At 37.4% G+C, this 19123-nt stretch overlaps 1 protein-coding gene across 1 annotated transcript; it reads right to left on the reverse strand.

Annotated features, from left to right (window-relative positions):
* Positions 1-4854: 4854 nt before the first annotated feature.
* On the reverse strand, positions 4855-12599 carry si:ch211-215c18.3 (uncharacterized). Its single transcript, XM_053485789.1, has 4 exons — positions 12563-12599; positions 12274-12336; positions 7802-8218; positions 4855-7668 (listed from the first exon to the last, which is right to left on the reverse strand). The coding sequence occupies exons 2-4, from the start codon at positions 12314-12316 to the stop codon at positions 7568-7570; spliced, it is 561 nt and encodes a 186-aa protein (XP_053341764.1). The 5' UTR covers positions 12317-12336; positions 12563-12599; the 3' UTR covers positions 4855-7567.
* Between the last annotated feature and the right edge of the window lie 6524 nt (positions 12600-19123).

Here is a 19123-nt window from a genome sequence, read left to right on the forward strand (position 1 = left end):
GGCAACAGGATCATAGGCACTCTGTCTGGTTTGATCCCACAGAAAAGTGAAGTCAATGCTGGACATAATAAAAGGGCATCAGAACACTCAGTGCATCACAGCCTGCTGCGTATAGGACTTAACTAGCAAAGAGATCAAGATTATCAGGAGTATCAGGACTCCAAGTTCTCCAGATCATAATCAGATTGAGCCATGGGATGTGCTAGACAAACAAGTCTGATTTATGGAGGCACCACCCCACCACTTACAGAGGTCTGAGAGTTGTTTTGGTGGCACAAGGTGAACTACACAATTTTGGGCTTAGTGTTTTGGGTTTTAATGTTATGGTTGATTCATGTAGGCACGCACTAAACACACACACACACACACACACACACACACACACACACAATACACTATATGTTGTATTCACTGTTGTGAGTGGTGAATTTCATTCTTGAATTTGATAGCCTTAGTGATAGCCTGTGTGATATTTGCCATGCCCATGCCAGAACTGGTGTCCAACAACCCTACCCAAAACATTACTCAGCCTACAAACACACATAACAACAACAATCTGTCCAGTTGTTACTTCTTCAAGAAGCATGCAATCACAGCACTGGTGTGACTATTTACAGTATGTCTGAATCACTGCTGTGATTTAGTACAAATTAAGATCTGGGCTGTAGTTAGTCAGTATGTCTGAATCACTGCTGTGAAAAATGTTAAATAAAAGGCTACTAAAAATGAATTTTACCACAAATTATATATATATATATATATATATATATATAATTTGTGGTAAAATTCATTTTTAGTAGCCTTTTATTTAACATTTTTTGCATCGTCAGCTGTGCTTTGCAAAGTTTTTAGGACAGATATAGAACTTCTTAGTCTTGTTGGCAAGTCACTGTGATATAAGCAAAATAAAACACTGGGATATGTTGTTCCTTAAAAATAATTCACTTTGGAATGATATCACACCACCCTGGTGTGGAATTTTTACACATCCTCACAATATGCCATGTATAACTTCCCATTTTGGGACCACACCTCTAACCTCCTCTAACCTTTTTTGATGCACTGAAATACTGTATCCCTAAAATATAGCGATGGCTTTTTTAAAAGAGGCATCATAAAGTATATCAGCTGTGATGACAATCGTTAATCTTCATTAAGTGCTCATTCCCTTCGTACAGTTGGATTGAAACACTAGGTACTTCATCTGACTGATCTTTCATTGATTTGCTTAGCCCTGTAGATGTTTTGCATTCATACTCAGCAGACTGTCATGCATCCAGAACCCCAACTCCCAGCACACACACCAACTCACTTAATTCTTATAAATGCTGTTAGTTGATTGCCTTTCCTTTTCCAGTTTACCATTTCCAATTGTGATACCTGTGCTTGTTTTTGATTGATTTGTACATTAAAGTTTGGGATGTTATGCATGCATCTGACAGAATACCCTTAGTTCTCCAATCAGAAGTGGCTTTCTGAGCACAGTGAGCTGGAGAACACCTGCTCACACTGAGGCAAGCATACCAAAGCACAACCAAATATGCACTGTGGTTCTGCACCCTGTCAACCAAAAATGGATGGAATGAGCTGGAGCAAAAGGCCTACTTTGGACAAGGCTCAAAAACAATAAGCTTAACTAGCATGTAAGGAAGAACAACTCTCCATCAATGAATTCATTGAATCCAACTAGACTACCTCTCCAAAAACTGTCACTCCACACCAGCCCACAGCCAAGTGTAGAACAACTGAATGTGCAGCTCCAACTCAGAGACCAACTGATTGCCTGGGCCCACAATTGCACTCACTAGAACATATCAGGTTCTCTAAGAAAAATACTGCTGGTCTGGCATGCTCTCTGACATCCACCAGTTCATTTCTCTTGCTCCACATGTATCCCATTCTGCACTAGCTGTTGAGCACAGGCTACTTTCTTTACCTCAACATTTTTTTCAGATATATAGCTGATTATTCTCTCTTTCAGAATGATGCTACCACTCTGGACATAGTCACCCCTGCCTCAGACCTGACACAACTGGTCCTTAGAAAAAAATGCTCCGTCATGTATGTGCAGGAATCAACACCTACAGTAACTACACTTCCCAGAATAGATTGTGCCGCATATTGGTCATTACTAATTTCTACTTTGTACTGATGCGTCATCTGCTTATTATACTATACTATTCCGTCTTTAACGGACTGCTCAGACATTACACACTGCACACAGCTACTATTTATTTTACCGTCTTTTGCACCCTTGTTCACATACTGCAGCTACACACTATACTATACTATACTATACTATACTATACTATAGGCTACACATATTCCACTGTCTGCAGTTGGGATCTGCATTTTACCTACATAATTCTTAGACAACAAATCAGTCAGATGAGGTACTTAGACATGCTTAATGCATAAAAGTTCCCTAATACACTCTCCATGCTGTTTATTTGCAGACATCTGGATATTTGAAGTAGTAATCTAAAATGATCAAATCAAACGGTCTATCATGTAGATATCTCACTGGCCACTTTCTGGCAAGGTGCCTCAGGGGCTGCATGTGGCATAAAGGGCTGTTCATAGTTGCTTGGCAGCAGCTCTTGATAGAGAAGGCATGATTACATCAACATCATCATCTGTACATAATTTCTGAGACCAGGCCGATGAATTTGCTTACTATGATGGGCTAATAATCTTTGAATGTCTTTGTGATCCACAAGATGCATTTGTCATATACAGTATATTGTTATACATTTGTTAAAGTCATCATTAAAGGGCAGCATGTCTCTTATGGGCCAATATGACTCAACTAAATGTGCTTTGTCACCATCCAACATGGTGCAGGTGTTTTAGTGGCTTGTTTTAATGGTGATGAAACAGTCCCTCCCCCCAACCCCCCCACCCCCCCCCTCCAAGTTTGTTGTCTGTGATGCTAAACACAAATGTGTATTTAGTATTTCTTCAGAACTTATGCCTTAAATTCTGTTACAGACTTATCAGTATCTCTTCACTGGACTTGTCTGCCCAAAAAAGACACTAATTTGGTCAGTAATTTAGACACTAATTTCAGTTTTCTCTCTCTCTCTCTCTCTCTGTCTTGGTGCGCAGCATAGAGTGCTTCCAGGAATTTATTAATTTAGGGCTTTTAGGATTTTCATCCAAGCCATTTGCAGAAAAGTACAAGCTAAGTCTCTGTTTACTTGGCGGTGGTGGTGCACAAAATTTCTCCATTTTGTATTTAGAATAGTCCACTAGTTGTTAGTAACTGAAAGGTTCTTTTTACTCTTTTACTCACCGAATGCAGGCTGCTTACTGAAATAAAGATCACTTTCTTTCGCCCAAGTGTCTGCTAATCATCTCATGTAATGGAAACATCTACACCCTTCAACATGTTAGTCATTGGGATTTTTTTTTGTAGCAGAGACATCTCATTCTGCTAAGTGGTATGTTTGCGCATGACTTTTCAGTAATGTGCATCTTCCTGTAGCTCTTTTCACATTAACACAGGTCTGTAAACCTTGAACAAGATCTGCAGGATTTTATAGCGCACCCACATTTGATGCATGTGCAACTATGGGTTGCCTCAGAGAAATAAATTCTGCCAAATTTCTGCCAGCCTTTCTGCCAGTTAAATATATATGTGGGCTGTCCCAGACGTACTGTAATGCAAAAGTAGATAAAACCTTTTATTAACTGACATACAGTAGGTGGTATAAATTGCACATGTTGGTAGAGTAGATAGTTTGACCCATAGTTGAACCCAACTCTTGAATCCACTTTGAAAATCCCCTTTGACACAGTGGGTCTTCTACTGCACTGCAGAATGCTTACGGAAATGACACCACTGACAAGCGCAATGTGCACAAAGGCAAACCAGCCCTGAAAACAAACCATGCAATGTCAACAGCAACAAAGGGGATTTTCAAAGATGATTTGAGAATTGCGTTCAACAATGGTTTAAATGCATTGCTTGTGACGGAGACTATATTGAGGGGTACCTTGGTATGTAATTAGGTGTGTGTTTCTGGCACTCTATTTGATATACCTATTTACTTATATACTGTACCTAAAGTACAAATCATCAATATGTGTCTGTCTTGTGTTCAGTTGGCTTCAATTGTGCAAAAAGTTTATAATTAAATTTTGAACTAATTTTGTTAATGGCTCCCTATATTACAAATGCTGATAGCTGTGCCAGTGGGATTTAGCACTTTTTTATTGCTACCTTATAAGAAAAAGCAGAAATACAGCAGCACTTTAGTCATTACCTTTGTCCAATTTTCTATCTTCCACTCTGCTTAAACAGATTAGGTTCTAAACCTTCAGTTGTCATATGAATCATCCAACCATACCAACCATCAACACCACTGTGCATGTTTCGCCATAGATTGTTAACTAGTGAGTGTGACATATTTGACGTATTGCACGCTGGAACATAGAGTCCAGTATTTGCTCTCTCCAGTGTTTATTTCTACTTTGGATTTCTCATTAGTTTGGCTTTGAATATCGTTGTGAATTTTTAATAATACGACCAACACTTGCTCTTCAGTTAATAGAGAAATCTTACTTTTATATGAGATTGCAATTTTTTTTCTCCTATTAAAGTTACAATGCTAGCACTATTGCAACTGTGCATGTCTACCTGTGATGTACTGTAAGTACGGCAGACAACTGTTAACTTCTTATAGAAATTAGGCAAATACAGCAGCAAGCCACCAGTCAGCACATGTATCAGTAAGCACACTGCAAATATTTAAAAAATATTTAATGAGTTTTTTGGGTTTTACACAGCTATATTTTGTTTCCCACCAACACTGCAGTAGAATTTCATTAAGCAGAAAACAGGACACAATCTAGCCTACAGTTCCTTTATTTCTTACTGCATTCCAATACATTCCAAGACTTTGAGAAGGAGAGGAAGGGAAAGAAGTGCAACATATAATGTACATTAAATGTGGTGTTTTTATAAAGGCAGACATTTGATTTAGTGCAAAAGATGCAAAACCAACAGAATATTGCGTAAGCATTGCACATAATACAGGTAGTTCCTAGTTTTGATAGGAAAATATAAGCAAAGTATAAGCATTGCACAAAATAGTTCCTAGTTATAATAAAGAATCCTGAGACAGTTATGGGTCGTGCAGAAATTCTTAGCCATTTTAGGTCACAACATCATACCAAATTTGACTAAATGGATTCTGTGAACAGTTTCAAGCATTTGCTTACATGTAACTGTCTTGCATTTACCTCTATTTCTATCCTAACCTAGAACATTATGCACCAATTTCCATAGTGACCTGAATGTGCCAAAAAAAGCATGTGCAAAAAAAAAGTGCAAAAGCAGTTCAATGTCCATGAGTGCATAATGGAACACGTCTCATATAGATACATATATTAATAAATTATTGCATTCCGTATGATATATTAATATTTAATAATTACATGTATTAATATCTAATGATGAAAGCACAGTTTTGCGCTCTACATTAAGGGCTAAGGCAAAAGCTGGTAGACAATTAGCATTAGCATGAATTGCATCAAGAAACATTGAAATGCATGGTGCTATGAACAATTTGTGAGGATCAGTGCAAGCAATAGCTAACATTAACATTTAAAAGCACCTTTCTCTGGCGTTTTTACTGATTATTAATATATCAAAAATTAGATTCCGGAAAGAATGCAAGAACACATAACAGGAGTGTATTATAATTCTTTGGAAATATGACACTAAAGTGAAATGTAAATGAATTCTAGAATTAGTGTTAACTGTGTGTGGTTTGACAAGGAAAAGCACAACATACCGTACATATTGTACACATAATGGGCATCATTTATCAACCTAGATATGAATGTAAATTTATAAATCATTCACAGAAGCGTTTACAAAAAAATATGTGGTATTTATAAAAGTCCTGTTTGTTCATAAAAACAAATTATATACTACAAGAGCGCCGGATTTTGTGTACATTTATACTTCAAAGGAGACTAGTTAATATGAACCTTGACTAATCAGCGTAAAATCATATAAGTGGTCAAAAGATACTGCAGTTATAGACTTGGATGGTGTCAAATATTTGTGAAACATATTCCATATTATTGACTTGAAGAAAACAAAATAAAAACATAAATACATTAAAATTCCTAAAATATGTCAAACAAGACCACTTATTGGAGAAGGACTGAAGGTACCATTTGGTGTCTATTACTGCATCTCGCTCAGCTTTCTTGCTCTGGATTCATCAGGAGCCTGTAAAAAAGCAGCTACAGAAAGCGCGAGTGATGACTAACTTTTTAATTAAGATAAAAGAAATGGCACCATATAACAAATAGAGGAGTCGGCGTGCCCGTGGTAGACGACTCACTGCAATGGTTCAGTTGCCTCTGGAACTGGAAGGTTTAGCACACAGCACATACAGTATAGGTGTGCTCGTTAACTATTCAGTGATTGTTTTGTTATTTTCACCTTTGGCAGCTTTGCCTTATTCTGAGTTTTGCAGCTGCCACTAAGGCTGCTTTAACACTGGGCATGACTGATCCATACCATGCCCCGGTACAACTGCTTCCCTTTTTCTCTTTATTATTACCCACATTATTTTTATTTTTATTATTATTATTATTACTGTTCTTTTCTCAAATGCGTTTGTGTATTTGTTCTCTCAGATAATGTACATGGCAGTATGCACCTAAGTGGTTTGTGAGTCAGCAATAAACATAAAACGAGTACATAGAATAGGCGGTGTACATTTACCCTAAGCCAGGTATTATAGATATTTTGGTAAAATTGGCAGGTGCAATTATTTCACCAGCCTGTGTATTCCAGGTACTTGGAGGAGACACACAGCAGCGATGATGACATGCTTTTAAACAGTCATCCACTTCCATTTTTAGGCACAGTTGGCTTTCATTTTTGATTCGAGCCATAACTGAGTACACCTTTTCAAGTTGCCCCAGCACTGTAAGAAATGTTCCCGTTAGAGAAATGAACCGAACTTTGGGGTCAAGTGTACTAGGATCTGTGCCACAACCCGTAGTGAGAAAGCAGCGAAAATTTTAATCAGTTCTACTGTGAATGTGATTTGTAATTCATGAGTGATTGGCATTTGCCAGCATCTATATTTGAGTACCTAGAAAATCTGTGTTACAAAGATAAAAAGTCTAAGTTCAGTTAGGCCTATGAAATCATTTACACACAATTCTAATAAATGATTGAGAAATGAAGCCCAATGTGAATACAATATAGTAGTACAGTATAATATCACACATAATATGGAAGTCTTAGGTAAGGAAAGCTTGCACTTGTGTATGTTCATAATGGACTAATGATATTTCAGAATAAAATGATGTCATTGTCTATCTAAACAAAAAACAGAACAAGTGAGATTCTTTCACAGTAGTTGGTTATAAAGTAAAGCAACAAAAAAAAGGGTGGTAATACGAAAGTAACATATAGTTGAGACTATTAAACTAGTGTGTTGTCATCGGTTTTGAATGTGATTATCAATAGAACCACATGAGGACACCATGATGCTTGAGGACATCGATATTGAAGAATCACTGCTGATCACGCTCACAGAAGCCCCATAGAGACAGGAAGTGAGATAGTAAGGGAAACAATCCAAAATGTAGCTTGAGCTACAACATTCAAAGCGGAGCAAACTAGCAGATATCCTAAAAAACAGTGGAAGACAAAGTGAAGTCATACAGAATAAAATAAATGATCATAAATGTTTTTTCTCACACTTATAAACATGAACAATCATTTTAAAACTCTCATGACTCATATACAGTACACTGCACTTACTTTGGGTAAAGGACATGCTATTCTCTTTCCAGGTGCTTCCCTGATACACCCTGCAAGTGTAAGTGTATGCCCGATCATCTGACATAGGCATCCAGGTGAGGCGGCAAACGTTGGGCGACACCAGTGTGACGTTGGTACGACGTCTGGTCTCTACGGGTGGGATGAGATGCACTGGATTGTTGGGATTCGTGGTGCCCATCAGACGTCCGTCCTGTTTGAACTCGCAAAAAGGTCCAGGGATCTTGTCACTTTTTGGGAACTCACAATCCACACGAACGTACCTCTCCAAGTAGGTGAGGCAGGAGAATATCTGAGGGCCGCGGGGCTGGTGATACCACCAGGAGTTAAAATCAAAAAAGCTTGGTTTCTGGTAGCCTGTGGATGCGGTGGTTCGTCCGATCATACATGACAAAAACACTGAAACATTAAGCAAGACTTGGTACTCAAAGCGTAACATTACTACTGATAAACATGCAGAGTTGCTTAATAGTGTATACATAATAAATAAATAAAAGGTGGTTCATATGAAAATGTATGAATTGTGATATAATGATGAAAAACATTGTTGAAAAGACAGGTGCATTTAGCCAGTCTGGAAATGAACAGTAGCATCTATCTGATGTGTAGTCCAATGGGGTACTAACGCAAACACTTACATTTACTATGGTTTCTGTATTCGCTGTATATGGACTACATCTATTTCTTAAGCATTAGGAAGGCTAGGTTTACCGTTTTAACAAGCTAGTTAGCTAATGTTAGAGTGCTTGGCGTGCCCATCATAATAATTAAACGCACCTAAATACGCCAGTCTGTACTGTATGTATCTTTAGAGCTAAAGAAGGCTAGCTTAGCATTGATATGTCTCATTTTAACATTATTATGCTAAATAAAATGAGGATGTCACATTAACACTGTTATATCCACACACAATAGTTTGGTTGCTACTGAAAACCATTATTTTGTTCTCTCATTTTGTTTAGCATAAATGCCTGAATATTGGCCTGAAAAAAACCTCCAATGTTGTAAAGAACAGCAGGAGAAATAGGTTTTTATAAGAGCTTAAAAATCCAATTATCAGTAAAGTGTACGTTTAAAAAAAATTCTAAGTTGTCATAGTAGATAGAGTATATTGATTGATGCACAATATTATGTCCTGCATTAAATATCATGCAAGAAAAACATTCCAATATTTTCCAAAAAAGGAAAAATTCATGCATTTGGAGGACACCCCAAAACAAGACCTACTAAACTAATTCAAAATACGCCTCACAGAAACCAATCGAAAAGAAACTAAACATTTTTTTCAACATTCAATAAAGTTCACAGCAGAGCACTGCTGGCAATTTGGGAACACCAATTAACCTAATCTGCATTTCTTTGGACCATGAGAGGAAACCAGAGTACACAGTGGAAACACACTAAGCACAGGGAGAACATGCATACCCCAACACAAGGACCTAAGGCAAGAATTGAACCGTCAACCCTAGAGGTGCGAGCCTGCAGTGCTGACCACTACACACACCACTGTGCCACATCGCTGTCTCCTTAAGAACAAAACAAATTCATCTTTCCTTCTGAATATAAAAGGCAACATGCTGATTGTACTGGTGATCCTTAGCTTTAATAAATTCATCAGCATTTATTTCAGAATCTGTTCATCTTCAGGGCATTTGACCCACAACAGTCTTAGAATACACCATATCCTAAAAAGATTGACAGATTTCCCTCCTTTAGACTTCCACTAGTAGTCAGCTAGCAAAGAAAAGTCTGACATTAAACAGAGGTTACTAACTATAAAAATCCTGTATTGCGATTGTAATATTTTGATAACTGCACTGAAATACTAAATAAATATTTTTAAACCTTTTTTTTATATATATATATATCAGGGATGCATATCTCACCCTGAAAGGCCAACACAGAAAGGATGAGTATTCACTTGCTGTCCAAGACATCAAACTTTCATCAATGTTATTTACTTCACCTGTCAGTGGTTTTAATGTTATGCTTTATGGTCATGTACTTTATAGTTGCTTTAAGATACTTAACTAAATATTTAATGTACATGTCTGTAACCTAAGTAGTTTCATTAGACCACCCACACTCCCATTCTCGTCCAGTGTAAGTGGTGCTCTTAGGAGGACATTTGGGCCTTTTGGTCTTTTGGCTGCTCCAGGCGCCGCAGCGGAATATCCGGTCCGCACAACAACTTGGCACAGGTTTTACGCCGGATGCCCTTTCTGACGCAACCCTCCAATTTTATCTGGGCTTGGGACCGGCACTGCATCTAGTGGCTGGGGGTTTGGGCACTGGCAGGGAATTGAACCCAGGCCTTCCGCATGGCAGACGAAACACCTACCACTGAGCCACCAGTGCCCCCCCCTTTGGGCCTTAATGAATAAATAGTAAAATGTTTACTAATCTGATTACATTTCAGCAAGTGGGTTGAATAATATTAGACTAGAGTAAGAGCCAACCAAATAATTAAATTGGAAAAGAGGCATTCCATAACAGCACCAGGATGTTTAACTATATGTATCGCAGTATATATGTAGATCAGCGCTGGAAAAAAAAGAGAGCAGCTGTCTAACCAATCCCATATTTAAAATCAATCATGGAAGAATTTTCAGCAAAAAAAAAACCTATCTGATATCTGATAACACTGTCGTCTTCAACAACACTTTGTCTCCTTAGTAAGCCATATCAAATTGCCTCTAAACCATACGTGTTGTTTTGTTTACACCTAACACAAAGCTAGTTAGATTTTAACACAAGGCTGAATTCAAATACATCTCTTACCCCTGATCTACTGTAAGTAAGGAATCCATTTAATGCCATTTGGGATTCAACCCCAAAACCTCGCAAGTTACTGTAGTTGGTATTGGGTAAAGTGAAAATATAAAAGCAAACTTACGATATTTACAGGGCTGTCCACCATCTCCATGGTTTATTACCTTCACCCTTTGGTTAAAATACTTTCACTCCTGTTTATTATACTAAGTGTTGGTTGCTAACTGTCAATCGCCAGCTCTACCAGTCACAGTTAGTTAATCCTACCAGTCGCGGAATGATATATTGTAGCCGGAGCACAATAACTGGTTAAATAAACAAACAATTCAAAATCAGCTAATAATAAATGGTGTTTGTGGAACAATATTACACTCAAGGTCATGCTGTTGTACTGAATATCATAAAAGCTGTGATGCTTTCGGGCTGTAGCCTCATGCCAATGACTGCATAACAGCCGTGCTGATATTTAGTACAACAGCACTCTCTTTTGTGTGATATTGCCTAATGAATACAATCAGGGAATAATTTACGGGAGACGTTGCTCTTTCAAAGAAATTGGCATTAGACTTGTTGAAATTAGATTTTGGAGTTTCATGAAGTTCTTGGTTTAATTCACATGCACTGTGAATTGTAACCTTTAGAATATTAATAACTAGACATATACTGTACTTACATACAAAGATTGTATGTATCTCTGACATACCCTATAGCAGGAGACTTATTGCACAAGGTGGGGAATACCCTACACTGTGTCCCAATCTTTCACAAGGCACACATATGGTATACACACTCATTCACACTACAGATAATTAAGGAACACCAGTTAGCCTAATCTGCATGTCTTTGGACTGTGAAAGGAGACACAATAAGTACAGAGAAAACATGCAAACAGCATGCGCACAGACCCAAGGCAGGAATCAAACCCAGACGGGTAAGACAACAGTGCTAACCACTAAGCCACTGTGCCAGCGGGTCAGTAAAAATAAAAGTCAAAACCAGTACAAGAAGAGTAAAAACAACAGTTTGGTAACATTACACACAGGCCGAAATGCTTTGCACTGAACTAAGAATGAGGGTTTCTTTAAGCGGGTGATGTACAATGAAAGAGAGGTTTGACAGGTTAGTAATCAGAAGACCTCGAGGGTCGCTGGGAATTGTAGTCTGTGCTGTCCATGTTTGTAGGCAGCATGGCATTCTGGGATGTTGGGCTTTTTTAATGATGGAATTTTTTCTTGGAGTTGATGATTTTTAATTTATATCCAGTCAGTGTTTTGATACAGATCCTGATGTCCATATGATCCCAAGAGGATGTAATTGTGGCTTAACTAAGGGTTTAAATGAGTCTTTTTAATTTTTTTCTATAATCTATATATATATATATTTTTTTCTTTTCTTTTTTCTTTTTCTTTTTGCAAATTTATTTATAAATTGATTTGATCCATAACACAATCAAATGTGCAAAAACTCTATACTCTGAACTGGCTGTATATACAGAATAGTGACCTAGTAAATATCTGCTGATGCATGAGGTTTTGCTCCATAAGCAGGAGGTGAGCAGCTCGATACACCGTGTACAGAAGGCTTTTAGTGTCCGGGCAACCTTGACACAGTGAAGTGAAATATTGCAAGGATTATGAAAGCAACATAAAGTGGAAACAGTGATGAGAAATATGGAAACTTACCCGCCAGAGAGCATGCAGGTAGTGAGAGATATTGCAGAGTCATGGTGGTCCGATCGGACTCTACTGAAAACAGTCCAGGCACTTAGAAGATAATCATACAGAATTGCGACAGTGTGAGAGAGAGAATAACAGGACAGAGAATCATTCTGATGTATAAATATCCCAATTCCCTGTAACATTGCCCTTGTAATACTACGCTGCATATGAACATGATGTCATGTGTTCGTCCGCTTCGTTTAAAACGTTAAATAATCTCAACTCTTTATACAAACATATTGCGATAAATTACCTGAAGACAGAAACGCAGCAGTGTAAGCGCTGTAAAGGTCCGCGGGTCGGGATGCTGCGTTCGCGGTGATGCTGCAGCTGCATAAAGAGGCATAAATAGACCAAGCACTCTTAAAGGGACATTGTAAAATGAGGTGGATGAAGTGATGTAGACTGGTGCACTTTATGGGCTTTTAAAAAAATATATTTTTAAGAAACACTTAAGGCCAGTGCACAAAAATATTAATAATAAAACCTCAGACCAATCAAATCAACTAAAACACATTAAATGCTGTTTATTAACTGCACATTAAATTATATATACACTACACAAAAGTGAGTACACCTATCTAATTTCAATTTTTTTTTTAAATATTGTCCTTCTTCTCAAGGGACAATACAAATAAAATTTGGATATATTTTATTTATTGACCATTATTGTCAAAATACCTGGTAACAAACGTGGGTTCACCCTAAGTAACAACAGCTATACATCTTTAACCACGCAAAGTTACATGTCCTACAGTATTATATTTACATTTACATTTACATTTAGGCATTTGGCAGACGCTCTTATCCAGAGCGACTTACAAAAAGTGCTTTAATGTTTACATCATTGGATACATACTTACACTGGGTTAACTAGGTTAATAACTAAGGGCCATTAGTCCAACACAACTGGGAAGAGGGTTTTTTTTCCCGGGGGGGCAGGGGGGGGGGGGGGGATTAGTCCAAGTACTGGAGAAACAGATGCGTCTTGAGTCGTCGTTTAAAGATAGTCAAAGTCTCTGATGTACGGACATCTAGAGGAAAATTCATTCCACCACCTAGGTGCCAGAACAGAAAAGAGCCTGGATGAATGCCGCCCTCGATCCCTGAGAGATGGTGGGATGAGGCGAGCAGTGCTGGAGGATCGGAGGGAACGTGGTGCAGTGCGTGGTGTAATTATATCATGTTCATGTGTTTGTCAGTAGCCAAGTACCTCTCCAGACCTGAACCCTATTGAGCACCTGCAGGACATCCTCAAGCGAAAGGTGAAGAAGCGCCATGTGTCTAACATCTGGCAGCTCCGTGGTATCATTAATGGAAGAGTGGAAGAGGATCCCAGCAACAACATGTGCAGCTCTGGTGAATTCCATGCCCAGGAGGATTAAAGCCGTGCTGGATAACAATGGTGCTCACACAAATTATTGACACATTTTTTTTTTTTTTTGGTAATTTCATTGTGGCAACATTGAATTTAAAATCTATCATACTTCATAGTAATTATAAATAAATAAATAAATACATAAATAATTACACCACAATATAAAACCATGTCAAACTGTTTAAAATAACACTACATACATATATACAAATTCCAGGGGGCAAAAATGTAGAACTGATTGTACCACCCTAGCAACAAGAAAAGTATTGGAACAGATTGGTTCCACTTTTTCCTGAAAGTGTGCATTACGTAGTTTTAGTGTTTAAGAGATCTCTGCTCTAGCTTAACTTCTTTACTTAAATAAGAAGTTGTGCTTATGAAATCAAAAGATGTTTTAGAGCAAAATAACTAAGACATACTAGACAGCCCTTCCAAAAATTTTTCACATGTGTTTTTGGGGCAATTCACTTTTCAAAAGTGTTGCTCCACACGTTTTCCCATGCAATTCACCTATTTATTATTATTATTATTATTATTTTATTATTATTATTATTTTATTATTATTATTATTTTTACATAATAAGTTTATTTTTATGTGTTATTTGTAAAGTTATCACATATAACCTATAACTCATATTATACAGTATCATATAAAATATAACACATATATTTAAACATATAATATTACAAAATCTTCCCTGTTTCCTTCATGCACTATATCACTTTGACCATGCATAAACAAACAACAAGAGCTAATACAGAAAAAGCATGACATTTAATGGATTAAATATTTAATAATATTAATTAATATTACATGTTATACAGTTGTACACAAACAACAAGCATTTAAATGTGGAAATGTCACTGATATTTTATCTACTGTATATATGACAAATGAACTTTATACATTTTATAGTGTTATGTAATTGTATAACATCACCAGCAGAGGGTACTGTGCACTAATCATAAAGAATGCCTAAAAATAACAAGAAAGGCAAATTTGATTTGAAGTTGTGTTCAACACAGCAGATTATGCACAACAGAAGGCATGTAGAAGACATAATGTACACTACAGCAAGAAAATATATTAATATTTTGCTGAATAGATTTAAAGTCATTGTGTACAGAAATTTGCCACAGAAGTTCATAATTCACTTGAGAAATCCTTAGATTTCTGTATTTTTGTGCAGAGGTGGACACTCCAGCTACATTTGCTCCATCCATTAACTAAAGCAGCTTATTCTTATCAGCACAACTCTTCAGTCTGATAGGCTCGAACTAATTGGTAGAATCATCTGTTTTGTGCACAGGGAGAACAATAATACATGGCATATGTTGCACTTAATATAGTGACATAGTACAAGCGTGTGGGGTTAACATCAAACAGGAAGCGGATCCCTAACATCTTAGGGTAGGAAAAAATTGCATTCTTTTTCTAGATTAAAAAAAAGTAAGGATTTGTCATGATTATACAGTATATTACATTTTATTTACAGTATGGTAATAAAACATATGCTCACTGGCCACTTCATTAGGGACACATTTCTAGTTTTGGGTTGAACCCCCTTTGCCTTCAAAACTGCCTTAATTCTTTATGATTTAACATTGTGCTGAAAAAATTCCTTATAGATTTTATTATTCCATAATGACATGGTAGCGTTGCTGCAGAATTGTCGGCAGCACATTCATGTAAATCTCATGTCCCAAGGTGCTCTATGGGACGGAGATCGAGGCCATTAGTGTACAGTGAACTTATTGTCATGTTCAAGAAACCAATTTGAGATCATTAAAACTTTTGTTGCTTGGTATCCTGCTGGGAGTAGCCATGAAATGACCTGCAAAACAGGGGGCCACACAGGGGGCCATTTACAGTGTTGATACAGGGCAGGATTTATCCATGCTTTCATACTGTTTACACCAAATTCTGGCCCTACTTCATGTACGGTTTTGTGTGAGTAACGCACAAACTACATTTTAAATTACAATAACAGCTCTTAGCAATAAGGTAAACCTACAACTACATCATCAACCCGCGTCCACTGTTGCCTTTGGTTACTAGATGCAGATGCTGACCCGCATTCTGCATGCTGTTCTTCGAAAATGCACTAAAGGGTTTAAGTGCTATGAAGTGGGCAATGTTACAATCAGTTGTTCAACTGTGATTTTTATTAGAAGGTTCATATTGCTACCGTTCAAAAGTTTGGGGTCACTTGCAAATTTCTTTGTTTTTGTTTAGTGATTTCTTTTCTACATTCTACAACAATACTGGGGATTTCAAAACTATAAAATAACACATATGGAATTAGGTAATTATGTAACAACCACAACAAAAACAACAGTTAGTTGTTATTTTAAGACACAGAGGTCAGCCTTTCTGTAATAGTTCTTGTAAGAACAGTATTGTCAAGTGCATTTGCAAAATCCGTCAAGCACCATAATAAAACTGGCTCTCGTAAAGGCCAGGAGGGCGAGATCAAAACCTACCTCTGCCGCAGACGAGAAGTTCATTTAGAGTTATCAGCCTGAAAAATGACCAATTAACAGCACCTCAGATTAGAGGCGTTATGAAGTCTTTACATAGCATAAGTAGCAGACACATCTCACCATTAACTGTTGAAAGGAGATTAATGCATTTTTTGGACGACTTCAGCATTCCTTTACAATGTAGAAAGAAATAAAAATCAGGAACAATCATGGAGTTAGAAAGTGACCCCAAACTTTTGAATGGTAGTGTTTACCTTCTAATTCATCTTAAAAATTTTGTATTTTTGGCACACCTTACATCTGAATATCGCAGTTTTCACTCAGTAACCTCACGTTTTGCATGCATGTCTGCGCACAGTACTGTATAATGCAATGCGATTATTTGAACGTGCACAAAAACTAGTTGAGGTTTTTTAACAATTCAATGTTTAATATTTAAAAAATATAGTCAACATAAAATGAGTTGTATGGTATGTTGTACAGTAATTACAATTCATTTTAAAATCTTAAATATATATTTTTTGCATTTGGGTGGATATTAAAGGGCGCTCATTGGCTTGTTTCACCATCATGGCATTGTTTTTCATATCTAACATTAAGCATTTTTTGTGAACGGTGGGTCACGGTTCTAGGAACATTCAAAGATGCGAACAAATCACAGAAGTAGCTCACGTGTATTGTACAAAAATATACACTGCAGTGCCCCAGATACCAATATTTACAATTATATACAATATTTTCAGTGTGTAAGTAAATGTAAAAAATGTCTAAAATCCGATATATTGTATGTGTGTGAATGTTGGGGTGTGGAAGAAATGAGTCGATCTCTCGTGTTTCAATAAACCAGTCCAGGATCACAATGATAGAAAATAACTGTCCTGTAAAACTGTCCGGGTGGTAATTAATCCTAATTAGAGCTGCACAATTCTTAACAAAATGTAAATAATGATTTTTCTCCATGGGAATCGGGATCAAAATTCTCCCACATGATTCTCTGTGTTTTTCTTTTTCCAACAAAACATTCATTGCACTTAAGTAAAAAAAGTGTTGTCTGCACAGGACTTTCGACTGACTTTCCCTATTTTAATGTAAATAGAGTAAAACATTGTTAAACATAAATAGAATATTAACAATAATACATCAAAATGAATACTTATTATTTTATAATAAATAAAATGATAAATATTAGATAATTGTAACAGTGTTAGGTATGTTGTTATTTAATACACAGTTTACAATGTAAAATGTATTTTTGTCAAAGGGTTTATTGCTTATCTTAACACACTTCAAGTTCACTCCTCTGTGTGCCTGTCTCTGATAAGACAGTGATGTGTATTTTAGTTTTTATCTTGTACGGGGGACATTTATCAAATGCTAATAAAAAATAACACAGATGAACAACCAACTTATGCCATAATAAACACAACAACCCAAGAAAATTTCACCCCTATTGGTTTCGCGCGGTGGCCTTAAGTACGATTCTTTGCGATTTACTGCTAGTTATGGCGTAGTATTTATGTTTTCAATCTTTTCGCACGCAAAATTTTATGTTTAATTAAATCTATCCCTCTTCATCGTGGAAAGTCCCACTCAGCCATTGCTCTTGGTCTTCTCTGGTTAACCCTTCACAACCCACAAATCGACTGGGCTAGGAACATTATCAGCGGGTGAAGGCCCTCATGTTCAGCTTCATCAACCTTATCGTTATCAGTGAACCCCCTGATCTCTTCCATGTATTTAAGGAATACAATGATCTTAAACAGGCCTATCAAACCTCGCGCTGTTTCTTTTCTCCCTCTGGCACCATAAGAGCCATGTGCCATTAACCTGCTGCCTGCTTCCTTTGAGCCATTCGTCTTGCCAGGTCACTATGTAATGCTGGTGGAGAAAAACGGTGGAGGAAAACGTTTCCTGACTCACTCCTTCAAAACACCCCAAAGTGGCTCAATAACATTTAGGCTACGTTTACACTGTCGGGAAATTATAACATCACAGGTGACATGAAAAAGGAAAAGCACCCAGCCCACCCCCTTTTTTAATGCTTATTAGCGCCAAATACAATTAAGAAATCAGTATTTGGTGAATGAAGCATATGCGCAGGCTGCAATTATGCCATTTTTTTCTCCTCCTCTGTTTTAAAACCATGGTGACGTCTCACAAACTTTGCATATATCGCAGAGCGTTAAGCATACTTTACCTTAGTCTATCTTGGCTACTGTGTAGCGCAAGAACCTATAGACGCAGTAGTCCATGGCAGTGACGGACCCACCGTATTGGGCTGAGGAAATGCCATGATATTGCCTAAACTACCATTGATCCACCCCCATGCTTCACGCCGCATGCAACAGTCTGGGTGGTACGCAGTTTGGGGCTTCTCCACACCATAACACTCCAGGACTGTTAAGGTAGACTTATCAGAGAACAGTAACTGTCCACAGCCCAAGATCTTCGCTGCTGGCACCACTGAAACCGACGTTTGGCATTGTCATGTGTGACCAAAGATTTTCCTATAGCAGCCCGGCTGTAGGAAATATTTAATTCTTAGTGTGTTTCATGATATTTTGTGTGCGTGAGAACAGATTGTCTTTCTTTTACCACGACACAAGCTGCACTTTCAATAAACACATTCTATAGTAGTTTATGTTAAAGGTCGTAAAACTGTTGAACGCTCGTAAATGCAGAGCTACTCCTAAATTTATGTTCTTCTTTACCTTATCTTTTAAAAGCATTCCAGACTGGATGTAAACATTCCCACATCCACCTTTTCTTTGGTTCTTAGTGTGTGTGCGTATATATACTCCTGTCTCACACAATAAACTTTGAACGTCTCACTGAACACTGACTTGTGTGCTTCATTAAGGGGTTCCCTGAGCTCAGGCGGGACAGCAGAATACAGGCGGAGCACTGAGTAGACCAAAGGGGGTCTACCAAAATTCAAGAAATCCTTACAAT

This window comes from Clarias gariepinus, chromosome 24 (genome assembly GCF_024256425.1).
Source record: "Clarias gariepinus isolate MV-2021 ecotype Netherlands chromosome 24, CGAR_prim_01v2, whole genome shotgun sequence".
NCBI classification, from domain to species: domain Eukaryota; kingdom Metazoa; phylum Chordata; class Actinopteri; order Siluriformes; family Clariidae; genus Clarias; species Clarias gariepinus.